The sequence below is a fragment of the Pogona vitticeps genome, chromosome 4, assembly GCF_051106095.1.
Source record: "Pogona vitticeps strain Pit_001003342236 chromosome 4, PviZW2.1, whole genome shotgun sequence".
NCBI classification, from domain to species: domain Eukaryota; kingdom Metazoa; phylum Chordata; class Lepidosauria; order Squamata; family Agamidae; genus Pogona; species Pogona vitticeps.
The window spans coordinates 127,705,431-127,728,455 of record NC_135786.1 but is presented as its reverse complement, the minus strand read 5'-3'; the positions used below and the strand labels follow the sequence as shown (position 1 = coordinate 127,728,455).

Here is a 23,025-nt window from a genome sequence, read left to right as displayed (position 1 = left end):
AGAACAGCCGAGCGACCAAAAACTGGTGCAACTGCTCTCTGCAGCCAGTAGGTAGCACAAGTTCGGGCGGGGGGGAGTTTTTTGTTGTTGTTTTTTTTAGTGCTGGGGCCCTTTATGTTCCAGGGATGTGCTTGTGTGGCTATTTGGAAAGTGACCCTCCCCTTTAACAGAAACTGATTTAAAAAAGGAAATATTAAGGTAGTTTTTACCATGAAACAAGGCCTGGGGTGGCATTATATCTGGAATGAGATCTGCTTCTGAGAGAAGGCTGGGTGTGGCTGAATGTGAAGCTGGTGTCCCAGGAGCAGAGAAATCCGGAGAAGGAGATGGAGACGGGCTTGTCAAAGGCGTTCGATCAGATGAGCTCAAGGATGAAAAGTCAACCACCTCCCCTTTCTCCAGTACGATATCAGGGCGCCGGCTTCGACTGATGAATTTGACGGGTGTGGAGGAGGTGCTCCTGTCCAAGAAGCCAGCTGCCTCCTTCTGCGCTCTCCGGATGTCCTTGGCTTCCTGCGTACGAGACCTCTTCTCCTTCAGCTCAATGGCGGATTCTACTGGGTTCCGGCTCACTCGCTTTCTAAGTCCCTCCACTGTAATGATTGGATCTAATGATGGTTTTGAACCTGTTAGAGAACAAGCAGTGTGTTTGTTCTAACAGGCTCAGAGAATACTGATTTCAGAAACTGACTCGATGACCATGGCAATATTTGCTACAGCATAAGGTATCCAGCATAAAGATAGATATTAAAAAGAAAAATAGAAGAAGCGCTTTTCCGACACATGAAAACAAATCTCATAGAGAGAGAAAAAGGTGCTTGCACACTTTAAATCCAGACTGCACAGAACAGAGTGAGGAATAGCCTCTCTCTCTAATGTGCACTCAGAATTTATACTGACGTGTCAAGAGGGAGAAAAGGCAGCTGAGGAAGCACTGAGAATGAGGAGTCAAAAGAAGGGGGAGAAAATGCAAGTGCTGGTGCTTAAGCGAGTGATGAGATGGGTTTTAGAGTAGGTAGCAGTGAATGCAAGAGATGTCAGGAGAGGACAGCACACATAGGAAAAAGTAACAGGAGGTATACAACCTGCCCTCCCAACCTACAGCAAAATCTTATGGAAAGTTCAGTAATAATTTGTTTCCCCGAAAATAAGACCTAACCTGAAAATAAGCCCTAGTGTGATTGTGCAGGATGCTCGTAATATAAACCCTACCCCCAAATAAGCCCCAGTTAAGTGAAACCCTGCCCTCCACCATTGTGCAGCAACCAGAAGATGACATGACTGTAAAATAAAACATCCCCTGAAAATAAGCCCTAATGCATGTTTTTTGGAGCAAAAATTAATATAAGACCCTGTCTTATTTTCAGGGAAACACGGTATTAAAAATGGAAGACACCTACAATGCAGTGGCCATTTTTTCACACATTTGTAAATTTTAACTAATTGTTTTAAAATCAACAAAGTATCCACAGTACAAAGACGTGAAGGTCTTTGATCTTCATTCAAATCTTAAAAGGTCACACTCTCCCCATCCCCAATTATTTCAAAGGGCATGTCTTATCTCATAATTTAAATAGGCAAAGCTATGCTAGCTTACCTTTCGCTTTCAGGGCAGATGCAGAAAGCTTCTCTCCTTCAGGTTTCATGGTAGGAGGCCTGTTGTGAACAAGTTTCCACCATCCTGGTTCTCCAAATTCCTGGGCCCCTGAACGAAAATATAGAGGGCTCCCCACAGAAAGGCAACCAGCAACAGTGCTCCACCAAGTCGACGTCTTCTTCCTTAAGCAAGAACAGGACAGCACATGGTCTTTCAAAGACAGCTATGCTCAGGAACGAGATAGACAACACTATGATGCGTTGCCTAAGATGGGGTGATACATCTTTGGAATTACCAGATATTTTTTATGATCATTCCAGAATCCTCAGCTTGTACTGCCAACGAAAAAGGACTGGGAGGAATTACAGTCCAAAACATCTGGAGTAGAGATGGGCACGAGGCACCGTTTGGCAGTTCAGCATGGCACCCTCATAGGTGGTTCTCGGAGGAGGCAGCAGGGGAGGGAAGCCTGCATTGCTGCTGGTGAATAGGCAACTGCACGGGGGAGGCAGGGGAGAGAGGTGCTCAGCACCTGTGGAACACCTGTGCAGGCACCACACCATACTGGACTGACTGATGGTTTGTGCCCCTCTCTGATCTGAAGTGCCAAAGGGCTGCCATCCCTGCCCTAAAATATCCTGCTGCCTACATCTGAACATTCAAATGGCAACACAACCCCTCTCTGACTGAAGGTCCCATTCAGAAACTTCCTGGAAATTAACAGAATGGACACTAAAACTCAGTAATAAGAACCAATTGCAAGCACCAGCTTCTGCCACCAATCAGGACTGAAATATATAGACATTTATTTGAGATGTTACTGTGGTGTCCAAAAACATTAGGACATACTGCAACTGACTTGGAAAAAAAGGACCAACAGAAATGGAAATGACACTCTACGCTAAATGTAATCTGTCCTAAGAGCTGGAAAGGCCAGGGTAATATCTGGGCATTGCCAATTGCTGAAATTATACCTTCCTAATACTTAGCACACAGACGGAGCAAATTACATAATATAAGTAACGGTAGGCATCCTTCAGTCTCGAGAGACTATGGTATCGTGCCCTGTATGGAGGAATTGGAACAGCATCTAGTGTGGCTGAGAAGGCCAATTCCAGAGTGACAATCTCTTCCACACTGAAGACCAATCCAATCTGTCCCCTGTCCAGCTCCCTGGTTTTGCTGCTTTTGTGACTTCCTCTTTGCCTCGGCCTGCTGGACAAGGGTCTCTTCAAATTGGGAGAGGCCGTGATGCAACACCTGCCTCCAGGCTGAACGCTCAGATGTCAGAGTTTCCCATCTGTTGAGGTCTATTCCTAAGGCCTTCAGATTCCGCTTGCAAATGTCCTTGTATTGCAGCTGTGGTCTTCCTCTGGGGCGATTTCCCTGCACTAATTCTCCATACAAGGAGATCCTTTGGAATCCGACCATCAGCCATTCTCACGACGTGCCCAAGCCAACGTAGACATCGGTGTTTCAGTAATGTATGCATGCTGAAAATTCCAGCTCATTCTAGGACTACTCTATTTGGAACTTTGTCCTGCCAGATGATACCAAAAATATAAGTAACACAGCAATGAAAAATGGTGAAGAGACAGATGAGACAGAAGCATTCACTTCATGAAAAAGTGCATACAAATACACTATAGGTTCTTGCTTCCATTTCTCATCATCTGTGCTTTGGTGCAAATATGTTTTATTTATATATGTCTTCAAGATTCAATTCTGATTTGGGTCTTCTCTGTGTAAACACAATTGCAAAATATATCTGCAAAATCTCATGAGTGTGTATTAAAGAAGACAGCTAAAAGGTTCCTCCTTTTTCACTTTATGACAGCTCACTTCACCATTTGTTACCTAATTTGGAGAGCAAACCATATCACCTATTTTTGGCACCAGGTTTTTTTAATTTAGGATTTCTTGGTGAGACTTGCAAAAAAAAGAGAAAAGAAAAGAAAAAGCAAGGCTTGGGGGCAGTATGTGGCCCGTGGGCCAGCCTGCTCATCCTGAATTAAAAAGACCTGTGCCTTACAGCAAATCAACAAATGACTATAATTTTTTTCTGTTTAGTTAGATGCCATTTTCAGGAACAGTGGTTGCTTATGAGATTACATATACCAAACTGCAGGTAAATAAATGCAAGAGATTTTGTACAACGAACCTCTGAATGCTGAATTTTCTAAAAAGAGAACTTTGCTTCTTGGCAGAACTGGTAATATTTCCTGTTGTGTCTGCACTGCAACTACAGATAATTTGCTTTATGCTTTGCTTGTATAATCTGCAGCTTTTATGTGCAATAAAATATTGGCAATGCCAATATTTTCATTGCTATTATATCTGTATTAGAAAATCATATGAGCTTCTTCTTCACTCACACTTACATAAATAGCAGCTCACGCATAGCTAATACATCCTGCCTTCTTTTGTTTTCTACATCACAAGAGGTTCAACAGCTCAATGGTTTGGCCATCTGGCTGTGGAGCCAGAGGCTAGGAGTTCGATTCTCTACTGTGCTTCTTTGACAGAAGCACAGAGGGTCTTTCAGTTCTAAGATGGTGGTTGTTCCAAATTTTTGCACAGAAGCCAATTTCATTTTAAATGTTTACTACATTATACAGTATAAAGGAAAGGAAAGCCCTATTATTGATTTTAAGCAAAGTCTCATACTTTTTTGGGGGGGAGTGCCATTGAGAACATTTGGAATGTTGAAAAGATAAGGAAAAAATGGCTGCCATGATGGGTGTTTTTGCACTTAAATGGCTACTGTGGTAGGCATAACCAAACACAATTCCCTCTCTTATTGTTAGGTATGCCCTGGACACAAATACAGAAACTCTTTTATATTCCACAGAAGAGATCTTTGTATCTTAACAGTAGTGCATCTAGAGAAATTAAGCCCAGTAACGAACATTCAGTCAAAACTATTTCAAAGTGGAAATTTTGCTGAACACACAGAAATCAATATATATGTGTCTATCACTTGCTTTAGAGAATAGCAATGTTGTAGAAGAATAAGTAAATGCAACACAGCTACACTAGAAAGTGGTAATATTAATAAAACAACTTGTAAATGTCTAATCAGTTTACAAAGAGCTGGATTCACATTCAGAGATTGCTAAAAGGAGAATGAAAGAGGGTTGGCAAGTGAAAGCAGAGGGAAGGTACTCAAATATCTTTCTCCAATGCATGCACAAAGACATAAAATCTAATAAAAGTAGACAGAGATGTCCCCAACATTTAAGATAACACAATAACTTTTGTTAGATCCAGGAATACCTTTCATGGAAAAAGGTTGGATAACCGTGTAATTATAGATGAAACAATATAAGGAAAGGAAGACAGCTGGTACACATCTCAAGGAATGGCAGACTAAGAGATCCTTGAAACCAAGAGCCAGGAGTGAATAGGCTGAAGAGATTCTCTGACTAACATCCGAATTTGGGTGGTTCAGACACAGCAATTTCAGCAATGGGCTACTAATAGCTTCAAGGTTAGCCCAATGATTACTGCAATGCTTTTGCAGGAAGCACCCAAGAAGGCAGAGCAGCATTTCAGGGTGAAAGCAACAGAATCTAGACTTCTTGCAGAGATGGCACTGGGAGGCAGAGCAGAGTTGCCTTTCATGAAGGCAGCTGCAAAGCCAGAATTCTGAAGTGTGAATAACAAGTCTTTTTATCTGAATCCTAGATAGGAAACAACCCATACTCAATTTTTGACACACATAGTTCTACCTCTTTGCCCCCCTTTAATATCTGTTCCATAGAATAAAAGAATGGCTGGTAGATTTATCTAGTAGTGTATGCTGCAAGCAGTATGTCCCAATGCATTGCTTGTTCGTGACAAGATAGAGTTTGCATATGAACAGTGTCTTAATATTTTATATCTCTGTGTTTTTATTTTGATTTTATTCGATTATACTTGTATTTTAAACAATTGTGACGGCTTTTAGCTAATACAATAAACTTAAACTTGGAACTTGGCATATAAAACACACACATTCATATGTCTGGACAAACAGTATTAGCAATGCCATGGTGAAATAAGTCAATTTTAAATTACAGTTAATAACCCTGACTTGTTTCAAATATATAGCTAGAAAACAGAAAACTATTTTTTTTTATAACTTTATTTTCAAAATCATACCAATTAACATCTTTCTGTGAATCTTTTCTTTTCATTATGCAATTTGTATCCATCCTTTCGTCCAAGATTAGAGATGGGCACTTCCTGCAGTTTGGTGCTCTGGTATGCTTCTGTGGATCAGGCTCACGGGTGTTGCGCAGGCACCCCAGATTCAGTGACCTGCCTTCTCCCACAGGCGCCCACTTAGAGGAGGCCGGGCAGGGAAGTCCCCAGCGCTGCATCTGACAGGTACCCATTACGGAAGTGGGGTGTAGAATCCAGGACGCCCACACAACACCTGTGAGCTCCCATCCACCAAACCCTGCCGAACCATAGTAAGTGCCCATCTATAACCAAAATATTTGGATGAGCCAATGTGAACATTATCAATTTTATTTTTCCAATAGCAATCGAAAGCACATCAGGTTCAATTACTCAACCTTGACCAAGCCACCCACTTAGTTGTAGGATCAAAGCAAGAGCACCGATTCCTTGATTCAAGTCATTCCCTTTGACCACAATATAGGTTTTGTTTGCTTTCACCATCAATGGGGGGAGGGGGAATGAACTTTATTCTGACCATATTTAGTCTTCAGTTTTGTTTATCTTCAGGATAATATAATAGAATTACCGATTTCCCAGTAGAAAATTCCAGTGTCTTTCAATGAAAGCACAAATATCTTCTTTCCACCTGAAATAACCTTGGCGGCCAGTTCCTTCCAGGGAGAGATTGTACATTGCCAGCATAACAACCTGGAACCAAGGAGGAAGATTTTATCTACAGATAATACTTTCTAGGGTCTTTGCTTTCCTGATAAATGACAAACTCTCTTCTTCTTCTAACAGATTTCCTTTATAGGAAAACAAGCTGATGTTTGGCATTATAAATCTTTGATATATAATCAACACAAACACTTAATATGTACAGCAATGAAACTGAAGCTGTAGTACTTTGGGCACTACATGAGAAATCATGAGACAATGGAGAAGAAAATAACACCAGGAGACGTTGAAGGCAACAGCAAAAGAGGAAAAACAAATACGAAATTGATCGACTCTGTAAAGAAAGCTACAGCCTTAAGTTTGCAAGAGATGAGCAGAGCTGTTAATAAAGGAACATTTTGGAAGTCACTCATTCATAGAGTGGCCATAGTCAGAGGTGATTTGACTGCGTGTAACAACAGCATAGCAGCTGGATAGCCTTAATATCAATGTGTGGTCCAGGGACCAGACCTCCTCCAATCCTCAAGTAAAGAATATTATATTTACATGTAGTTAAGAAGCATCTGATTTACAGTGATCCTACAAGGTTTTTCAAGGTATGTGACTTATTCACTATCACTCTTCCAATCTACCATTTCCCCAGTGAGATTTCAAGGCCACAGATTTGAACCCAGGTATCCTGAGTCCTAGTCCGTCACTCCACCACACTGGCCCCAATATAACTGTGGCTTTACTGAAATACTTCAGGTCGCTCTGCATGGTTTCCACAAAGTGACTTTGGAGCTCCCTGTGGGCTACACGTACACTTCCAGAATATGTCTGCTTTATTGAGCACACACTCTTTCCAAGTTCTCTCGGCATTAACCCTACTCAGAAAGAAGCAGACCAATTTTAGTCCCACCTTCTAGGGATTAGGAGGAGGCTATAATGCCCACCCGCATTGTTCAGCTTTCCTCACCAATCAGCTCCATGCCTTTGACCAACAGTGAATTTCCAGCCAAAAGCTAGTCAGACTTTTCACAATAGTCATGTTTCATTTTGAGCAGAGATGAAATATCTGTAGTCTCATTCAGAAGCTCACAAAATGAAAACAGTGCCCCTCTGGAGTACCATAATGCAAAGAAATTTAAATCCAGCAGCTTGTATGTTATTGGACTTCTGCATTCCTACCAGTGTATTAATGCAGGATCACAACTCTCGTGCAATTGATGGTCTCTATACAGAAAATCCACTCAACACTTGTGCAAGTGGCACATTTCTGTGGTACTAGGAATCTCCTATCCTTTACTAGGACAGAAACTCTACAGGATATTTGCCTGGTACTCTGCAATTAACAAGGCTTGTACTTACTTGCTGCCATGTTAGCCTTAGTCGTTCAAACTGTTCTTTCCCATCTTCTGAGCAATCAGAGCAAGTGAACCTGAAGAAGTTGTCACCCTTGAGATGAGTGACCTGTTCTTTTATCTGACCTATAAACAAGGAAGGGAAAAGCCAAGCTTCAGTTCTTTAATAAAACCAAGCATTGCAAATTTTGCACCATTAGCTACACTATGAACTATAAGGCTGCAACCTTGGGCCACATTATCTAGCAGCAAGCTCCATTTCACTTAATAGTTTTCAACAGATATTTATATGAACAGCAGTGCTCTTTAAAAGAACTTGGGTACAGTTTTATAAGTTGTTTTCTTATTGAAACTGTATTTACAGATATCAAGAAAATAACTGAAAAATGGCCTACTGACAGCCACAATTTTTACACACACACACACACACACACACACACACACACACACACACACACACACACACACAGAGAGAGAGAGAGAGAGAGAGAGAGAGAGAGAGAGAGAGAGAGAGAGAGAGAGAGAGAGAGAGAGAGAACTGTGTATCATTTTCAAACTGTACCGGTATCATTTTAGAGCTTTTAATAGTTTCATGCCATACTCCGTGAAGTTAAATGCTTCACTATTTGTCAGTTATGTTACCTTAGTGCAGGCCTAAAGAACTGTATTCCTGAGACGTTAAACTACAAAACCCACTATCCCTGATAATGACCATGACAGCCAGGACTCATGTGAGCTGAAGTCTAACAACATCTGGAAGCCTATTGGCTGTCCAGCCAAGTCTTAAGAGAGGTCTTGACCCAAATCCTTTTAAATTAAGGAATAAGCCCTATTTGTATCTTTAAGGAATAAGAAATATGTGTATTCAAGTGGCAGTTTTGCTTTTCTGGAACCAATCTTTTTTTAACGCAGTGATAAATGGTCACCTTTGAAGAACAGAAGCAGTTCAAAAAGGAATCACTCAGTCACTTCCTATGCAGCTGTATCTGTGCATATGCATTCACATGCGACGGGGAATTAAGACATATGCCTGATATTATATCTCAGTCCAAGAAACTAATTTAGTTGAATACAGAAACACAATAATTGCATTTGACCCTGGAGATATTCTTTTATACATGATAATACAATTATAGTTAAAAGTACAGAAAATCCCTTCTTAAAATATATGTTCTTAATTTGGAATAGATAATAGAAAAATATTTATTCTGCCACTCTCCCCATTTCATCTGATGACAGAGTTGGAGAAATTCCCAGGAAACCTAAAAGGACAGATTGAAAATCTATTAATAAAGAGACAAATTACTAGAATAAAGGATTGGTTAGGAAGAAGAAGAGCAAATAAAAGTGGCAGGTACAGATAAACTATGACAGTATATACTATTCAAATGAAGCAGTGGACAAGAACTGGGTAAAAAGAAATGGTCAATACTGGGAATTCACAAAATATGAATTATATTACAAAAGGAATGAGACCATGAAAACAATATACCAAGAGGTAAGTAAAATTTATAATATATTATTAGAAGCAAAAGATCAGGACTTACTTAAAGCATCACGGGAATTCTATATGGGAGAAAAAATGAGTACTAATGCTCAGGAAAATATATGGAATATTAGAATATTCAAATTTATGTCAATAAAGAAAAAAGAAAAAAACGTAAGTTAGCTTGGAGATGACAGGCATCTGGCTATGGAGGCAGAGATTGGGAGTCTAATTTCCCCCTATGCCTCCTTGACAAGGGCTGGACTCGATTATTCATACGGTCCCTTCCAGCTCCACAGTTCTAACAACGGAATGGGTGACGGCAATAATTTATGGGTCTCTCCTTGAGGGCAGATTTCCATCTGCCCTGAAGGACACACTCATTAGGCCCATTAGGAAGAAACCTAGCTTGGCGGCGGATGAAATTGGCAATTATAGACTCATCGCCAATGTTTCTTTCTTAAGCAAGGTGGTCAAGAGGGTGGTGGCCAATCAGCTTCAAGCACTCCTGGATGAAACAGATGCCCTGGATCCATTTCAGTCCAGCTTCAGGCCGCGCCACAGTACAGAAACAGCATTGGTCACCCTGTGTGATGACCTACTGAGGGAGGCCGACAGGGGCAAAGTGTCTCTGCTGGTCCTCCTCAATATCTCAGCGGCCTTTGATACCATTGACCACAGTATCCTCCTGGGGAGGCTCTCCGAGCTGGGAATAGGTGGCCTGGCATTGGCTGGCTCCGTTCCTTCTTGGAGGACCGCCCCCAGAGAGTGCAGCTTGGGGAGAGTGTCTCGGCCCCGTGGAGCCTCAACTGTGGGGTTCCACAGGGGTCGATTATCTCCCCAATGCTGTTTAACATCTATATGAGGCCGCTGGGGGGGGTCATCAGGGGGTGTGGAGCTCTGTGTCATCAGTATGCAGATGACACTCAGCTCTACATCTCCTTTTTGCCAACCACAGGAGATGCCGTTCTGTGCCTTCAGCGCTGCCTGGAGGCTGTACTGCAATGGATGCAGGAGAATGGGCTGAGGCTGAACCCGGACAAGACGGAGGTGCTGAGGGTGGCCACCCCCACAGTTGGGGATTTGGGAAACTCCCTCTCTTTTGGGGGGTGACTCTGCCCGCCAAGGATGGGGTCCGCAGCTTGGGGATCCATCTGGACCCGGCGCTCACCATGGAATCACAGGTGGCGTCGGTGGTCCGCACCGCCTTTTATCACCTTAGGCGGATTGCCCAGCTGCGGCCCTACCTTGATGTGGGGGCGCTCACTACCTTGGTACATACGCTCGTAATCTCAAGATTAGACCACTGTAATGCACTCTACGTGGGGCTGCCTTTGAGGTTGCTGCGGAAACTACAGGTGGTGCACAATGCGGCGGCCAGATTACTCAGTGGAGTGAAAAAATTCCAACATATTTCACCCACTCTGGCCGCATTGCATTGGCTGCCCATCCGTTTCCGCATCGACTTCAAAGTGTTGATGCTTACATATAAAGCCCTAAATGGTTTAGGGCCTCAATATCTGGCGGAACGCCTACTCCCACCAAGATCTACCCGTGTTACTCGTGCAAGCCAGGAGGTGAGGTTGAGGAGCCTAACGCCGAGGCCCGGAAGGAGAAGACAAGAAATCGGGCCTTCTCGGTGGTGGCTCCTCGCCTCTGGAATAATCTACCTCCTGGGATTCGCAGGGCTCCCTCGCTGGGTATCTTCAAAAATCAATTGAAGACATGGATGTTCCGGCAGGCCTTCCCGCCAGACAATTCCTGACGTTCCTTTCCTTCCCCTTTCCACTGCTTTCTACTTTTGAAAAGTTTTTATTATTTATGCTGTTTTATATATGTCTACTTTCATTATTCTTTGTTTGTTAGCCACCTAGAGTGGTCCTGAGCTGACTAGATAGGCAGGATATAAATAAAATTAATAAATATTATTAGTAGTAATTATCGTAAATCAAACAGATGCTAATTATTAAGTGCTGGAAAAGGTGCCAAAAAGTAGGTACATATTTTCCTATGCTGAAGGAATGTGAAAGTATACTAAAATTCTGCCAATTGTTTTTTAAGGAAATAAATGAAATAAACAAGCTAAACTTAACTATATGTCAAAAATAGTGCTTTTATCAATATCTGAAAAGGAGGGAAGTAAATGGACAACTAAATAATTAATTTTCAATATTTTAACAGCAACAAGTTCATTATCACTAGGAAATCAGCTTATAGTTTCCAGTTAAGTGATTGGTATAGGGAAATTTGGGATATAGCTATCAATGAAAAGCTTATATGTAATATAAAAGTTAAGAGGGAGGTAACAAGTAGAGGTGAATTTCTAAATATAGGGAGAGAATCTATTAACTTTGTATTAATAAAATAGAATGAGCAAAGCCCATGGCAAGAGCTAATACAGTTCTGAAAGGAAGATGGTAAATGATATAAGTCCTAGTAGGGGGCAGCACGATGTACAGTATTTATATACTTGCTTATTAGAGTTTTTTTGTTTGTTTGTTTTGGGGTTTTTGATATACGTAAATAAAAAATAAAAGTCAAAAATTGCTGCCAGATTCCTGATCATGATGTTGAGGATCTGGTGCTGATTTTTTACTATTAAAAGCTCCCCTTCCTCCATGTCCCTAGGTTTCCCTTAGGATAAAAAGGAGTCTTGGAACTTAAAACGGGACAGCAAGCTTTTAATTTTAATTAAACGTTTCCAGCACCCAATCCAGATTACAATCCATCACAAAGGTACACAACATGCTTTTGCTTACTGAGTTACATACAACCATACACAGCATTCATTTAAGGTTTTTCATGGATAACTGTTGTCCAGTGATTCTCAACTAGTAAGTCGTCCTTCCTTAGAGGCCATATCAATGTTTCATGTGCAGTGTATGCAATTTGGTAAAAAAAAAGCCAACCCATGTTCAATATTATACTTTCTTATTTAGAAAATGGAGCGGGAAAAACAATTATACCTATTGTTTTCTTACATATAGCTTGCTACATCATTCTATGACACACAGTAATACTGTTACACCTATTTTACATTTCTTTGTCCCTGAATTATGCTGTTGGGTGAGCTTGTTGTATGCAAAGGATGGATGACATTTTATTTATTGATTGATTTATTGATTGATTGATTGATTGATTGTCATTGTATACCCATACAATGAAATTACACCCAGAGACCAGACACATGCACACACATAAAATTCCCCAAACACTCCCCACCCACTAAAAGTCCCCACTAAAAATGCAAACATCTACACCGCAGGCCAAGTAACACAGTCCAACTAACTATTCACTACTGGTGGTCTTTAAGCTCATTATTAAGTGCAATTATAGCTCTGGGATAAAAACTATTCAGAAAACGTGTGGTCCGAGTCTTAATTGTTCTATATCTTCTGCCAGACGGCAACAGTTCAAAAAAGTTATAAGCAGGCCATAGGTTAGGACACTCTCAATGGTGCTACGATAGTATGACAGAAGTAAATGCTGAGATAAATTTAACTTGCCGAGCATTCTCAGGAAATACAGCCTCTTCTGTGCCTTCTTCACTAGCATGTACAGTACATTGTACATTGTACCCCTCCTTACAGTTCCCTCCACCAAATTCTTAAAGTTCCCCTCACGTTTCCTCAGTAACCTGTGTGTGATTTATAGATTGCTATTCATTGCTGCTTTCACTGGATTGTACTACTTGTGTTTTCCATTTTTGCATTTTCTATGTATTTCTCAGAGTGACTTTTTTTAATTTTTGTATACTTATTGATTTTTCCCTGAATACTGCCTGTAAATTAATGCAACATACCTCTTTATTCATTGTTCATAATTAATAAATAACATCTTTTAATGATGTTAACCATAGTTGCATACTCAATGTTTTCAACTTTAAATGCTGTCTTTCACTGTTGTCTTTCAACTTTAAATATTGTCTTGAGTTCTTTTCAAGGTGAAAGGTGAGGGAGGGAGGGAGGGAGGTATGCATGCATGTATAAACAAACAAATTTTAAAAAACCCACCATTCAGCTAAAATTAACCTTTCACCCTAACTGCAGTAGGGACAGTTCACCCACCTTTTCTCCTGTTTCTCCTAATCCAATGTGCCATATTTCAAAGAAAATTACTGGGGGAAGCATATTGGAAGGGGAGCATGATCGTCTTAGGGATCAATTTACACTATTATTCAAAACAAAGAATGCTCAGGAAAAAAGCTTTATTTAATCTGGATTTTTTTAGCAAGTTAAATCATGAGTTAAATGCTATTATTAACTATGAGTTAAATGCTGTTATTTAACCATGAGTTAAATGTTGTTATTAGGATCTCTTGCTTGGCCCTGAAATGAGCAATGCCCCACAAGTACTGCATCAGACATGAGAAATACTCAGAAATAACAGCCATTCAAAAAACCATGAGATTCTGCTTCCAGAGAAACTTTTTAAGCTCTCTCCAAAGCAAATCTCATTAAACTTGAAAACCCACTCATGAGCATCAGAGAAACTTCCTGCAAAGGACCCAATACAGTGGTGCCCTGCATAGCGACAATAATCCATCGCTATACATATTTGTCGCTATGCGGAACAAAAAAGCCCATAGGAATGCATTAAAACACATTTAGTGCGTTCCTATGGGCAAAAAACTCACCGTTCTGCGAAAATCCTTCATACGGCCGCCATTTTCGCTGCCCAGTAAGTGAGGAATGGGCGCAAAAACACTGCGGGTGGCCATTTTTTTAACCCGGCGGCCATTTTGGAACCGCCGATCAGCTGTTCTTAAAACATCGCTATGCGAAAAACGGTAAGCAAAACAGCTTACCGATCATCATAAAGGGATGTTTTACCATTTAAAACATTGCAATGCGATCGTAAAAACGATCGCAAAAAAACCATTGCTATGCGGATTCGTCATTAAACGAGGCGCCCATTATGCGGGGCACCATTGTACAAGATCCAAATAAACAAGTTCTTCCCTTTTTATCCCATTATCACCATACAGTGGTGCTTCGCTTACCGATCACTCCATTGAGCGACGAAATTGCTTTGCGACACTGTTTTTGCAATCACAAAAGTGATCGCTTTGCAATGTTTCCTATGGGGAAAAATCGCTTTGCGATGATCGCGTGGAAGCGATCATCGTAAAGCCCCCGTTTTCGGCCAGCTGATCGGCGGTTCCAAAATGGCCACTGGAAAAACAAAATGGCGACCGCTGTTTTGCCTCGCTTTAGAGGCACCGAAAATGGCCACCCCAATGGAGGATCTCCGTATAAGGTCAGTTTTTAAGCCGATAGGAACGCATTAAACACGTTTTAATGCGTTTCTATGGGCTTTTTAAAATCGCTTAGCGACGAAATCCCTTAGCGACATTTTTCCTGGAATGGATTAATGTCGCTAAGCGAGGCACCACTGTACTAAACTACCACACTCCCAGGGAATCAGCACAAATAGAGATCTCAAGCTTAGAGAAGATGACAGGATCATCGGTGAATAAGTATAAAAATAAAACTGGCAGGAAAGGAAAAAGCATATTGTCCACTATTACTTTTGATGAGGGCAATAACATACATACTTCCCATTAACCATTAAGTATATGATGGCTACAGCTATCATATTATAATCACACGTTTACAGAAATTAAAGACCTCAAGATCTAGCTTCCACCTTCAGCAAACAAATGAAAATAACTTCTACAACCCACCATATTCCTCATTATTCAGCAATTATACTGAAAAGATATGGACACAGAAAGAAAATTCTTAATTTTGATCAAGGTTGTACTTTATCCGTTCTTCTTAGATGGCCACATTTCATAACTGCTGTGCTACAAATTGCATTACCATATGTTAAGTAAGCCACATTCCCTAATATATATGCATCCTTGCAGTTCAAGATCACAAAAGGCACAAGAAAACTAAGAATAAGGATTCTTACTTGCTGCTATCCATTTCTGGCATCTTTCACAGAAATAGGACATATCCTCAGTCCAGGATGCATCTCCTTCATCACTATTCACAGAATCCCCACTCTGATCATGACTCAAATCCACTGATGCCTGATCTTCAGACTCCACTATGAGAAGAGTCTCCCCTTCTACTTCCCCTTCCTCCAGTCCTTCTGAAGGAGATGTTCTTGTAGCGTCATCATCACGGCAGCTCATCATCTCACTTATGTACATGCTATTATCCATTTTGTCTAAGAGTTATTTTGAGTATGTAAGAAGCTCTTTCTTCTAACATTTAAAGCACTTTCAGTACAAAGACTGTCCAATATTTATGGAGCCAATAAAATTATTGAAGTAGAAAAGGAAGATGCCAATTCTTTTTGTTCACTGCTGAGATATTTCTACTATTAGCGCTTGGCTTTTCTTCGTTTCTGGTTGCTGAGTAAAGCCAATGTTTTCCTCTTTAGTTTTTTCTTTAAGCATCTGCCTCTCGAGGTCTCTGATTACCCCTTGATGTAGTTTCTAAAAGGAAAAAGATGACAATTTATGTTTTCTTCCTATTCTTCTATTGATAAAAGGGTGGAGAAAACCTTACAGTGAACATAAAGTTTACCCTGCAATAGTGAAGTACACTTATTATTTGGAAACAACTTTTTCTAAACTACTAATATTGGTTTTTCATTCAACTACAAGTAGTATTGTCATTCGTCGTTTAGTCGTGTCTGACTCTTCATGACCCCATGGACCAGAGCACGCCAGGCCCTCCTATCTTCCACTGTAGTATATACATGCACAAATATATACATATGCTCCATTCTCACAAACAGTTTTCCTATGAAAAGGAAAATTGATAGGCATTTAAAAAGAGATCAAGAAAACCACCATCTAGTCAGTTTGACATCGATTTTTAAAAAGTATTCTGGAAGTATTAGTCTGTAAGGAGCTAGAAAATTCTGTGATGGGCAAGGACTGTCATGGGTTTCTCAAATGCAAACTATATAAGCCTTAGTCACCATACAAATACAACAAAAAATACTGCCAATTCTGCCAAGAAATAAAGTTCTATTTTTAAAAATTCAGCATTCAGAGGTGCATTGCAAATCCTCTGAAATTATTTCCCTGCCAGTTTGGCAACTGTAATCTCATAAGCACAAAATGGCATCTAATTCTAAGCAGGAAAAAAAAAGTCATGGTCATGGGTTGATTTGCAAGGAGAGCTCTCTATCAGTGATGGGCAAACTAGTCCAGGGGCCAAATACTGCAGCCAAGCGTTTTTTTTTTTTCCTATTTTGGCAGACCCTCAATAATAAATTGGCAGGGACGTGGTGGCGCTGCCGGTTAAATAATAATAATAAATTAAATATACTCAATAATACATGAAATATACCCAAAGTTGGCAGAATTAAAATGCTCTTAGGAAAATTAGGGGTGGGGTGGGGGTTGCACAGACAACAGGCAACTGCACACCTCTGTCAAGGATACTCGATGGCCCTCATTATGTACGACAGAAAATCTGATGCTAGCTGCCCCAAATGCTCTTGATGCTGCCCGGGATTGAGTGGGAACTATTCGATCCATTTTACAGTATCATTTGCACAGTGGTGCTTCAGAGACGAAGGGGACGGGATGGCGTTAGAGGCTTTAAGCCACTTTCCCCCCACAGGATAATAAAACCTGTGTGAAGGAGAGCACCTCCACCCGGTTCTGCCATAGGCTCCCGCCCCACAGCAACGCCCAGAACCGGCGGCGAGGGGGAACCGTGACCTCCACCGCAGGAGAGAGGTCGACACAAGGCGGAAGCGGGCCGTCGGTGCGCACGAGCGTGTGAGCTGCTGTGTTACCCGTTTGATAATTTTCTCCTGGACGTGGACGCCAACGATGATCCCAAGGGTCACGACAGCCGAGAGCCCCAAAACCGCCTTGGAAACCGTCGACATGGCTGAACTAGGAGCCCAGCCGCCCTCAGCCGCTCCAGCCCCGCCCCCCTCCCACGAGGTGGGAAGCGCATGCGCGCCTCGGGTCACGCCGACATCCGCTTTCCCCCCTGCCCGTCCCATAGAGATATAAAAATGTAGAACCCGAACAAAGGCACGGTGCGGATGCATTTAACACGGTTTCGAGGTCGACTAGCTTGCTTTGGCAGTAACTGATGGTTATAGTAGAAAAATTAAATTCATGTATCATACAAAGTACGAGGTATGTATGAGAGAACAAGGACTCCTTGGCTTTCCTTACCCTATTACCGGAGGACACGCCGCTTGTCAATCAAGGCTGCCTAGTTTGCCCCCCCCCATTCGTTCTAGCCAGCGAGATGCTTCCGATTCGTCCCGTCGGCGTAGTAGTCTCAGTCTAGCAAGAGCTATAAAAGGTAGACTGACACAGTCACCCTTCGCTTTCAGATTTGACTTGGAACGTCCTTGTTTGCCTCCGTCTGGATACTGTATAAGCCACCTGAGCCCAACGCTTGGGCAACCTGGTGACGGCACTCCTTCCAGCCCAATTATCCCCGCTGAAAGCCGACCGCTGTGCCGGAAACACGTTGCGTTCCCCAACAGTGGCAATTGACCGTCGTCCTCTTGTCAGGCGAAAACGAAACCAAAATAAAGAACCACAAAATAAACAATAAAGACGACAAAAAAAACATTGTGACACCTTGAAGATTACAGTAACTACTATACGTATTTTAGTGTGAGCTTTCCTGGATACGTCCACTTCCTCAGAGTGGGAAAATATGGCAAATACTTATAAATGGCCCCCAAACAAAGACATTTATGGTTTCTTGGGCACAAGTTGTTGATGATACGGCATTTCACACCTTGCATTTGTAAGAGGGAATTGGAATGTATTTTTAAAATTTTATCAATAAAAATCTATTTTAGCTTATTATTTCTCTAATTTGAATATTTTCTTCTGGACCCCATTTTTTTGTTTGTTTGTTTCTTCCGGACAAATTCCTATGCATACTGCACATATCTCATTTGTAGTGCAAAAAAGGGGGGAATACAATATTTAAAATTAAGAGCAATTTTAATCAACATAAGCTTATTAGTACAGTATTTCAATGGGAAGTATGGGCCTGCTTTTGGCTAATGAGATGGTCAATGTCTGGTTCTATATTTGTCACTGCTAGTCATAACTGGATTCCGAAGAGGCAGAGGAACTCGAGACCAAATTGCTAACTTGCGCTGGATTATGGAGAAAGCCAGAGAGTTCCAGAAAAAGATCTACTTCTGCTTCATTGACTATGCGAAAGCCTTTGACTGTGTGGACCACAGCAAACTATGGCAAGTTCTTAAAGAAATGGGAGTGCCTGACCACTTTATCTGTCTCCTGAGAAACCTATATGTGGGACAGGAAGCAACAGTTAGAACGGGTCATGGAACAACTGAGTGGTTCAAAATTGGGAAAGGAGTACGGCAAGGCTGTATATTGTCCCCCAGCTTGTTTAACTTATATGCAGAATACATCATGCGGAAGGCTGGACTGGAAGAAACCCAAGCCGGAATTAAGATTGCCGGAAGAAATATCAACAACCTCCGATACGCAGATGATACCACTCTGATGGCAGAAAGTGAGGAGGAATTAAAGAACCTTGTAATGAGAGTGAAAGAGGAGAGTGCAAAAAACGGTCTGAAACTCAACATCAAAAAACTAAGATCATGGCCACTGGTCCCATCACCTCCTGGGAAATAGAAGGGGAAGATATGGAGGCAGTGTCAAATTTTATCTTCCTGGGCTCCATGATCACTGCAGATGGAGACAGCAGCCCTGAAATTAAAAGGCGCCTTCTTCTTGGGAGGAAAGCAATGACAAATCTTGACAGCATCTTGAAAAGCAGAGACATCACCTTGCCAACAAAAGTCCGAATAGTCAAAGCTATGGTTTTTCCTGTCGTGATGTATGGAAGTGAGAGCTGGACCATAAAGAAAGCTGACTGCCGAAGAATTGATGCCTTTGAATTGTGGTGCTGGAGGAGACTCTTGAGAATCCCCTGGACTGCAAGGAGAACAAACCTATCAGTTCTAAAGGAAATCAACCCTGAATGCTCACTTGAAGGACAGATTCTGAAGCTGAGGCTCCAGTACTTTGGCCATCTCATGAGAAGAAAAGAGTCCTTGGAAAAAACCTTGATGTTAGGAAGGTGTGATGGCAAGAGGAGAAGGGGACGACCGAGGATGAGATGGCTGGACAGTGTCTGCGAAGCAACCAACATGAACCTGACACAACTCCGGGAGGCAGTAGAAGACAGGAGGGCCTGGCGTGCTCTGGTCCATGGGGTCACGAAGAGTCGGACACGACTAAACGACTAAACACACAGTCATAACAAGTGATACAAGTGTGCATCAGTTAGGCTGGATCTGGTTGGAGATTTCAGATGTTTCATTTGAGAAAAAGTCTGTTCACAGACATAGGTGCTGCTAACGATGGTTGCCATTCTGAGTGCCTGCTTCCTGAGATTAAGATATGTCTCAGAGGGAAGAGAAATTAGTAAGGATGCTTGACTTCGATGTGTCTTTTCAGAGAGTCACAATTCTGTAGTTCAACCAGTTCCATTTGGTAAATCGGAACAGCAATTTCAATGTCAACAGAAAATGGGTTCCAGAAAAGCTGAATGTCCTGTTCATTGAGATGAAGCTCCTTAAATCTACTTTGAAACTGCTTTTGCAACATTTCCAGTGAATCCACACTGGAATACAACTGCTGGTTTTTCCACCAACAGTTGGCAGAGATGGCAGAAGTTTTCCTCCTTCACTTGTTTAATGAGGATGTCTAATTTTAATTCAAATGCTTTCACATGTGAATAACTAGGAGGAAGTAACTAGTGGGGTACCCCAAGGCTCAGTCCTGGGTCTGGTGCTCTTCAATATTTTTATTAATGACTTGGATGAGGGAGTGCAGGGAATGCTTGTCAAATTTGTGGATGATATCAAATTGGGCAGAATAGCTAATACCCTAGAAGACAAAAACAAAATTAAAAATGATCTGGATAGGATGGAGCACTGGGCCGAAAGCAACAGAATGAAATTCAACAGGGATAAGTGCAAAGTACTGCACCATGGAAAAAGAACCAATTGCACAGTTACAAGATGGGGGATACTTGGCTCAGCAAAACTACAAGCGAGAAAGATCTTGGAATTATCATAGATCACAAGCTAAATATGAGCCACCAGTATGTTGTGGCTACAAAAAAGGCAAATGCTATTTTAGGCTGCATTAATAGAAGTATAGTTTCCAAATCCCGTGATGTGCTTGTCCCCCTCTATTCAGCACTGGTTAGGCCTCACCTTGAGTATTGTGTCCAGTTCTGCCAACAAACTGGAACAAGTTCAGAGAAGGGCAACAAGGATGATCAAGGGTCTGGAAACTAAGCTTTATGAGGAAAGGGTGAAAGAACTGGGCATGTTTAGCCTTGAGAAAAGAAGGCTGAGGGGTGATATGATATCACTTTTCAAATATTTGAAAGGCTGCCATACAGAGGAGGGACAAGATCTGTTCTCGATCATCCCAGAGTGCAGGACACACAACAATGGGCTCAAGTTAAAGGAAGCCAGATTTCGGTTGAATATCAGGAAAAACATCCTAACTGTTAGAGCAGTACGACAGTGGAACCAGTTACAGTGGTGCCTTGCATTACGATTGCCCCGCATTATGACGAAACCGCATTACGACGACGTTTTTGCGATTGCTTTTGCGATCACAGAACAATGATCTAAATGAGCTTCTTTCGCTTTGCAATGATCGGTTCCCTGCTTCGGGAACCGATTCTTTGCAAAACGATTTTTCTACAGCTGATCGGTGGTTTCAAAATGGCCACCGGGTAAATAAAATGGCTCCCAGCTGTTTTCTGGGACGGATTCCTCACAAGACAGCCACCGAAAATGGCCACCCTATGGAGGATCTTCGCTGGACGGTGAGTTTCCAGCCCATTGGAACGCATTGAAGGGGTTTCAGTGTGTTTCAATGGGCTTTTTATTTTCACATTACAATGTTTTCATTCTACAGCGATTTCACTGGAACGAATTAACATCGTAATGCGAGGCACCACTGTACCTTGAGAGTTGGTGAGAGCTCCAACACTGGAGGCATTCAAGAAAAACTTAGATAATCACCTGGCTGATATGCTTTGATTGTACTCCTGCACTGAGCAGGGGGTTGGACATGATAGCCTTGTAGGCCCCATCCAACTCAACTTTTCTATGTTTCTATGATACTTTTTAAAAAAGCGGAGTGAATTAAGTCAGGAAGTAGTGCTGTTTATTCTCCTAACATTCACCCAAAAATTCCCATCTAGATTTCAATTTTCTTTAAATTTTGGTGCCCTGTGTGAAGGACCTGGCAAAAAAGGGGGGGTAATCAGTTCCAGTTGCCCTGTAAAACTTAGGCCTGTTGCTTTGTGCCAGAGAGAAGTGAAAGGGAGAGGGAAGAGCAGCAATCAGGAAACAAATCACAGCTGGCTGTTACCTAGTGAGAACCATGGTCAAAAAGGCACTTTCCTCCCCATTCCACCCTCATGGTACCATAACTGGGAGAAGCTAGTTTCAGCTGAACCACAGGGAGGGGGAAAGAGTGAGGTGAAAGAAGTTAATTTAAGGAAAAGTTACTCCCATCTAAAAGATTCAGGGTAACTTGGGATCTGATTGGTGGAATTGTTCTGAAAGACCAAGAAAGGTAGATGATGGGTGTGACATCCTCCTCTAACGTCACAAAGGAGCTGCCACGTCACTCTCACACCCTCACTTTATTCACGCTGCCACCAACCATTCCCTCATAAAACTCTTCAGACAAAAGTATGATTTTGAAAATAAAAATTTATGTTTATTGATAATAACAAAAGGAATGGTAAATCACTATAATAATTAAAATAAAAGGTAATCAGTATAATAAAGTACCCACACACATACTCTCTCTCAGACCTTCACTCTCTATATATAGCACAGTACTACACAACATGTACAAGCCCTAACTCCCTAAGTCCCTAACCAGACCCTATCAAGTCCCTATCTGACTCACACCTCATTCACTCCCCCTTAAATACCCTAGCTCCACCCTCTTATGTCCCACCTCCCGTCACGCTATTGGCAGATGACAAACAACCATAGCAATGACGGGCAGATGACATCACCGTTACTGTAACAATGGGTATAAAAATAGCTGAGACTATGGAGCTGTTTACCTAGTCTCTCTCAGGAGAATGCTATGTTTGCCTATTATTCTGCTGCACTCTGTATATGCTCTGGAACGATGCTTCAATTTAACTACACAGTATGTATTGATGTAGGACAGGTAGTTTTCTGTGGGGGCTATTTTAGAATTAGCTAACTTCTTAAATGTTTGATATGGACTTGCTTCCCATCCTTTTGATTTCCTTTAAAGTTCTGAATTTGGTTTTGAACTTTTAATTTTTTTTTTGCAACATCTTTAATAAAAATATTTTAAAAACCAGCTGTTTGTTTCTTCTGACACGAAGGGGTTGGTCATACTGAAGAAGGTGCCTCATTCTCAGGATCCTGAACACTGTGGGCATTTTGATATTCCTGCCTGGCAAGGTTGGCTTCTGGTCTTAAGTAAGCACAGAGAGAGGGGGAAAGGCACCAGAGCGATTGCCCAGCTCCGGCTTTCCCCCTCTCTCTATGTCCGGTGGGGCCACAGAGGGAGGGGGAAAGGCACCAAAGCCATCGCTCAGCTCCAAAGGGTGAAGGAGGAGCTGGTGGGCTGGACAGAACAGCAAAGTGGGCCAGATGTGGCCCACAAGCCGTAGTTTGAGGACCCCTGAATTAGATGATTCAGAATCATTATTTCCAGGACTTCAGACCAAGCTCACTGC

The 23,025-nt window shown here is 41.8% G+C and overlaps 1 protein-coding gene across 2 annotated transcripts in view; it reads right to left on the bottom strand.

Moving 5' to 3' along the window:
• Positions 1 to 17,209, bottom strand: part of KAT14 (lysine acetyltransferase 14) — a 34,661-nt gene extending 17,452 nt beyond the window's left edge. Inside the window, exons 1-6 of one of the 2 annotated variants that reach the window (XM_020814583.3) lie at positions 17,042 to 17,209; positions 15,191 to 15,722; positions 7,793 to 7,911; positions 6,351 to 6,472; positions 1,598 to 1,779; positions 210 to 626 (exon numbers count right to left, since the gene is read on the bottom strand). In XM_020814583.3, the coding sequence (XP_020670242.1) occupies positions 210 to 626; positions 1,598 to 1,779; positions 6,351 to 6,472; positions 7,793 to 7,911; positions 15,191 to 15,446 (1,096 nt within the window). In that variant the 5' untranslated portion in view covers positions 15,447 to 15,722; positions 17,042 to 17,209. The remainder of the gene's footprint in view (positions 1 to 209; positions 627 to 1,597; positions 1,780 to 6,350; positions 6,473 to 7,792; positions 7,912 to 15,190; positions 15,723 to 17,041) is intronic. The other variant, XM_020814585.3, reaches the window with a different exon arrangement.
• Between the last annotated feature and the right edge of the window lie 5,816 nt (positions 17,210 to 23,025).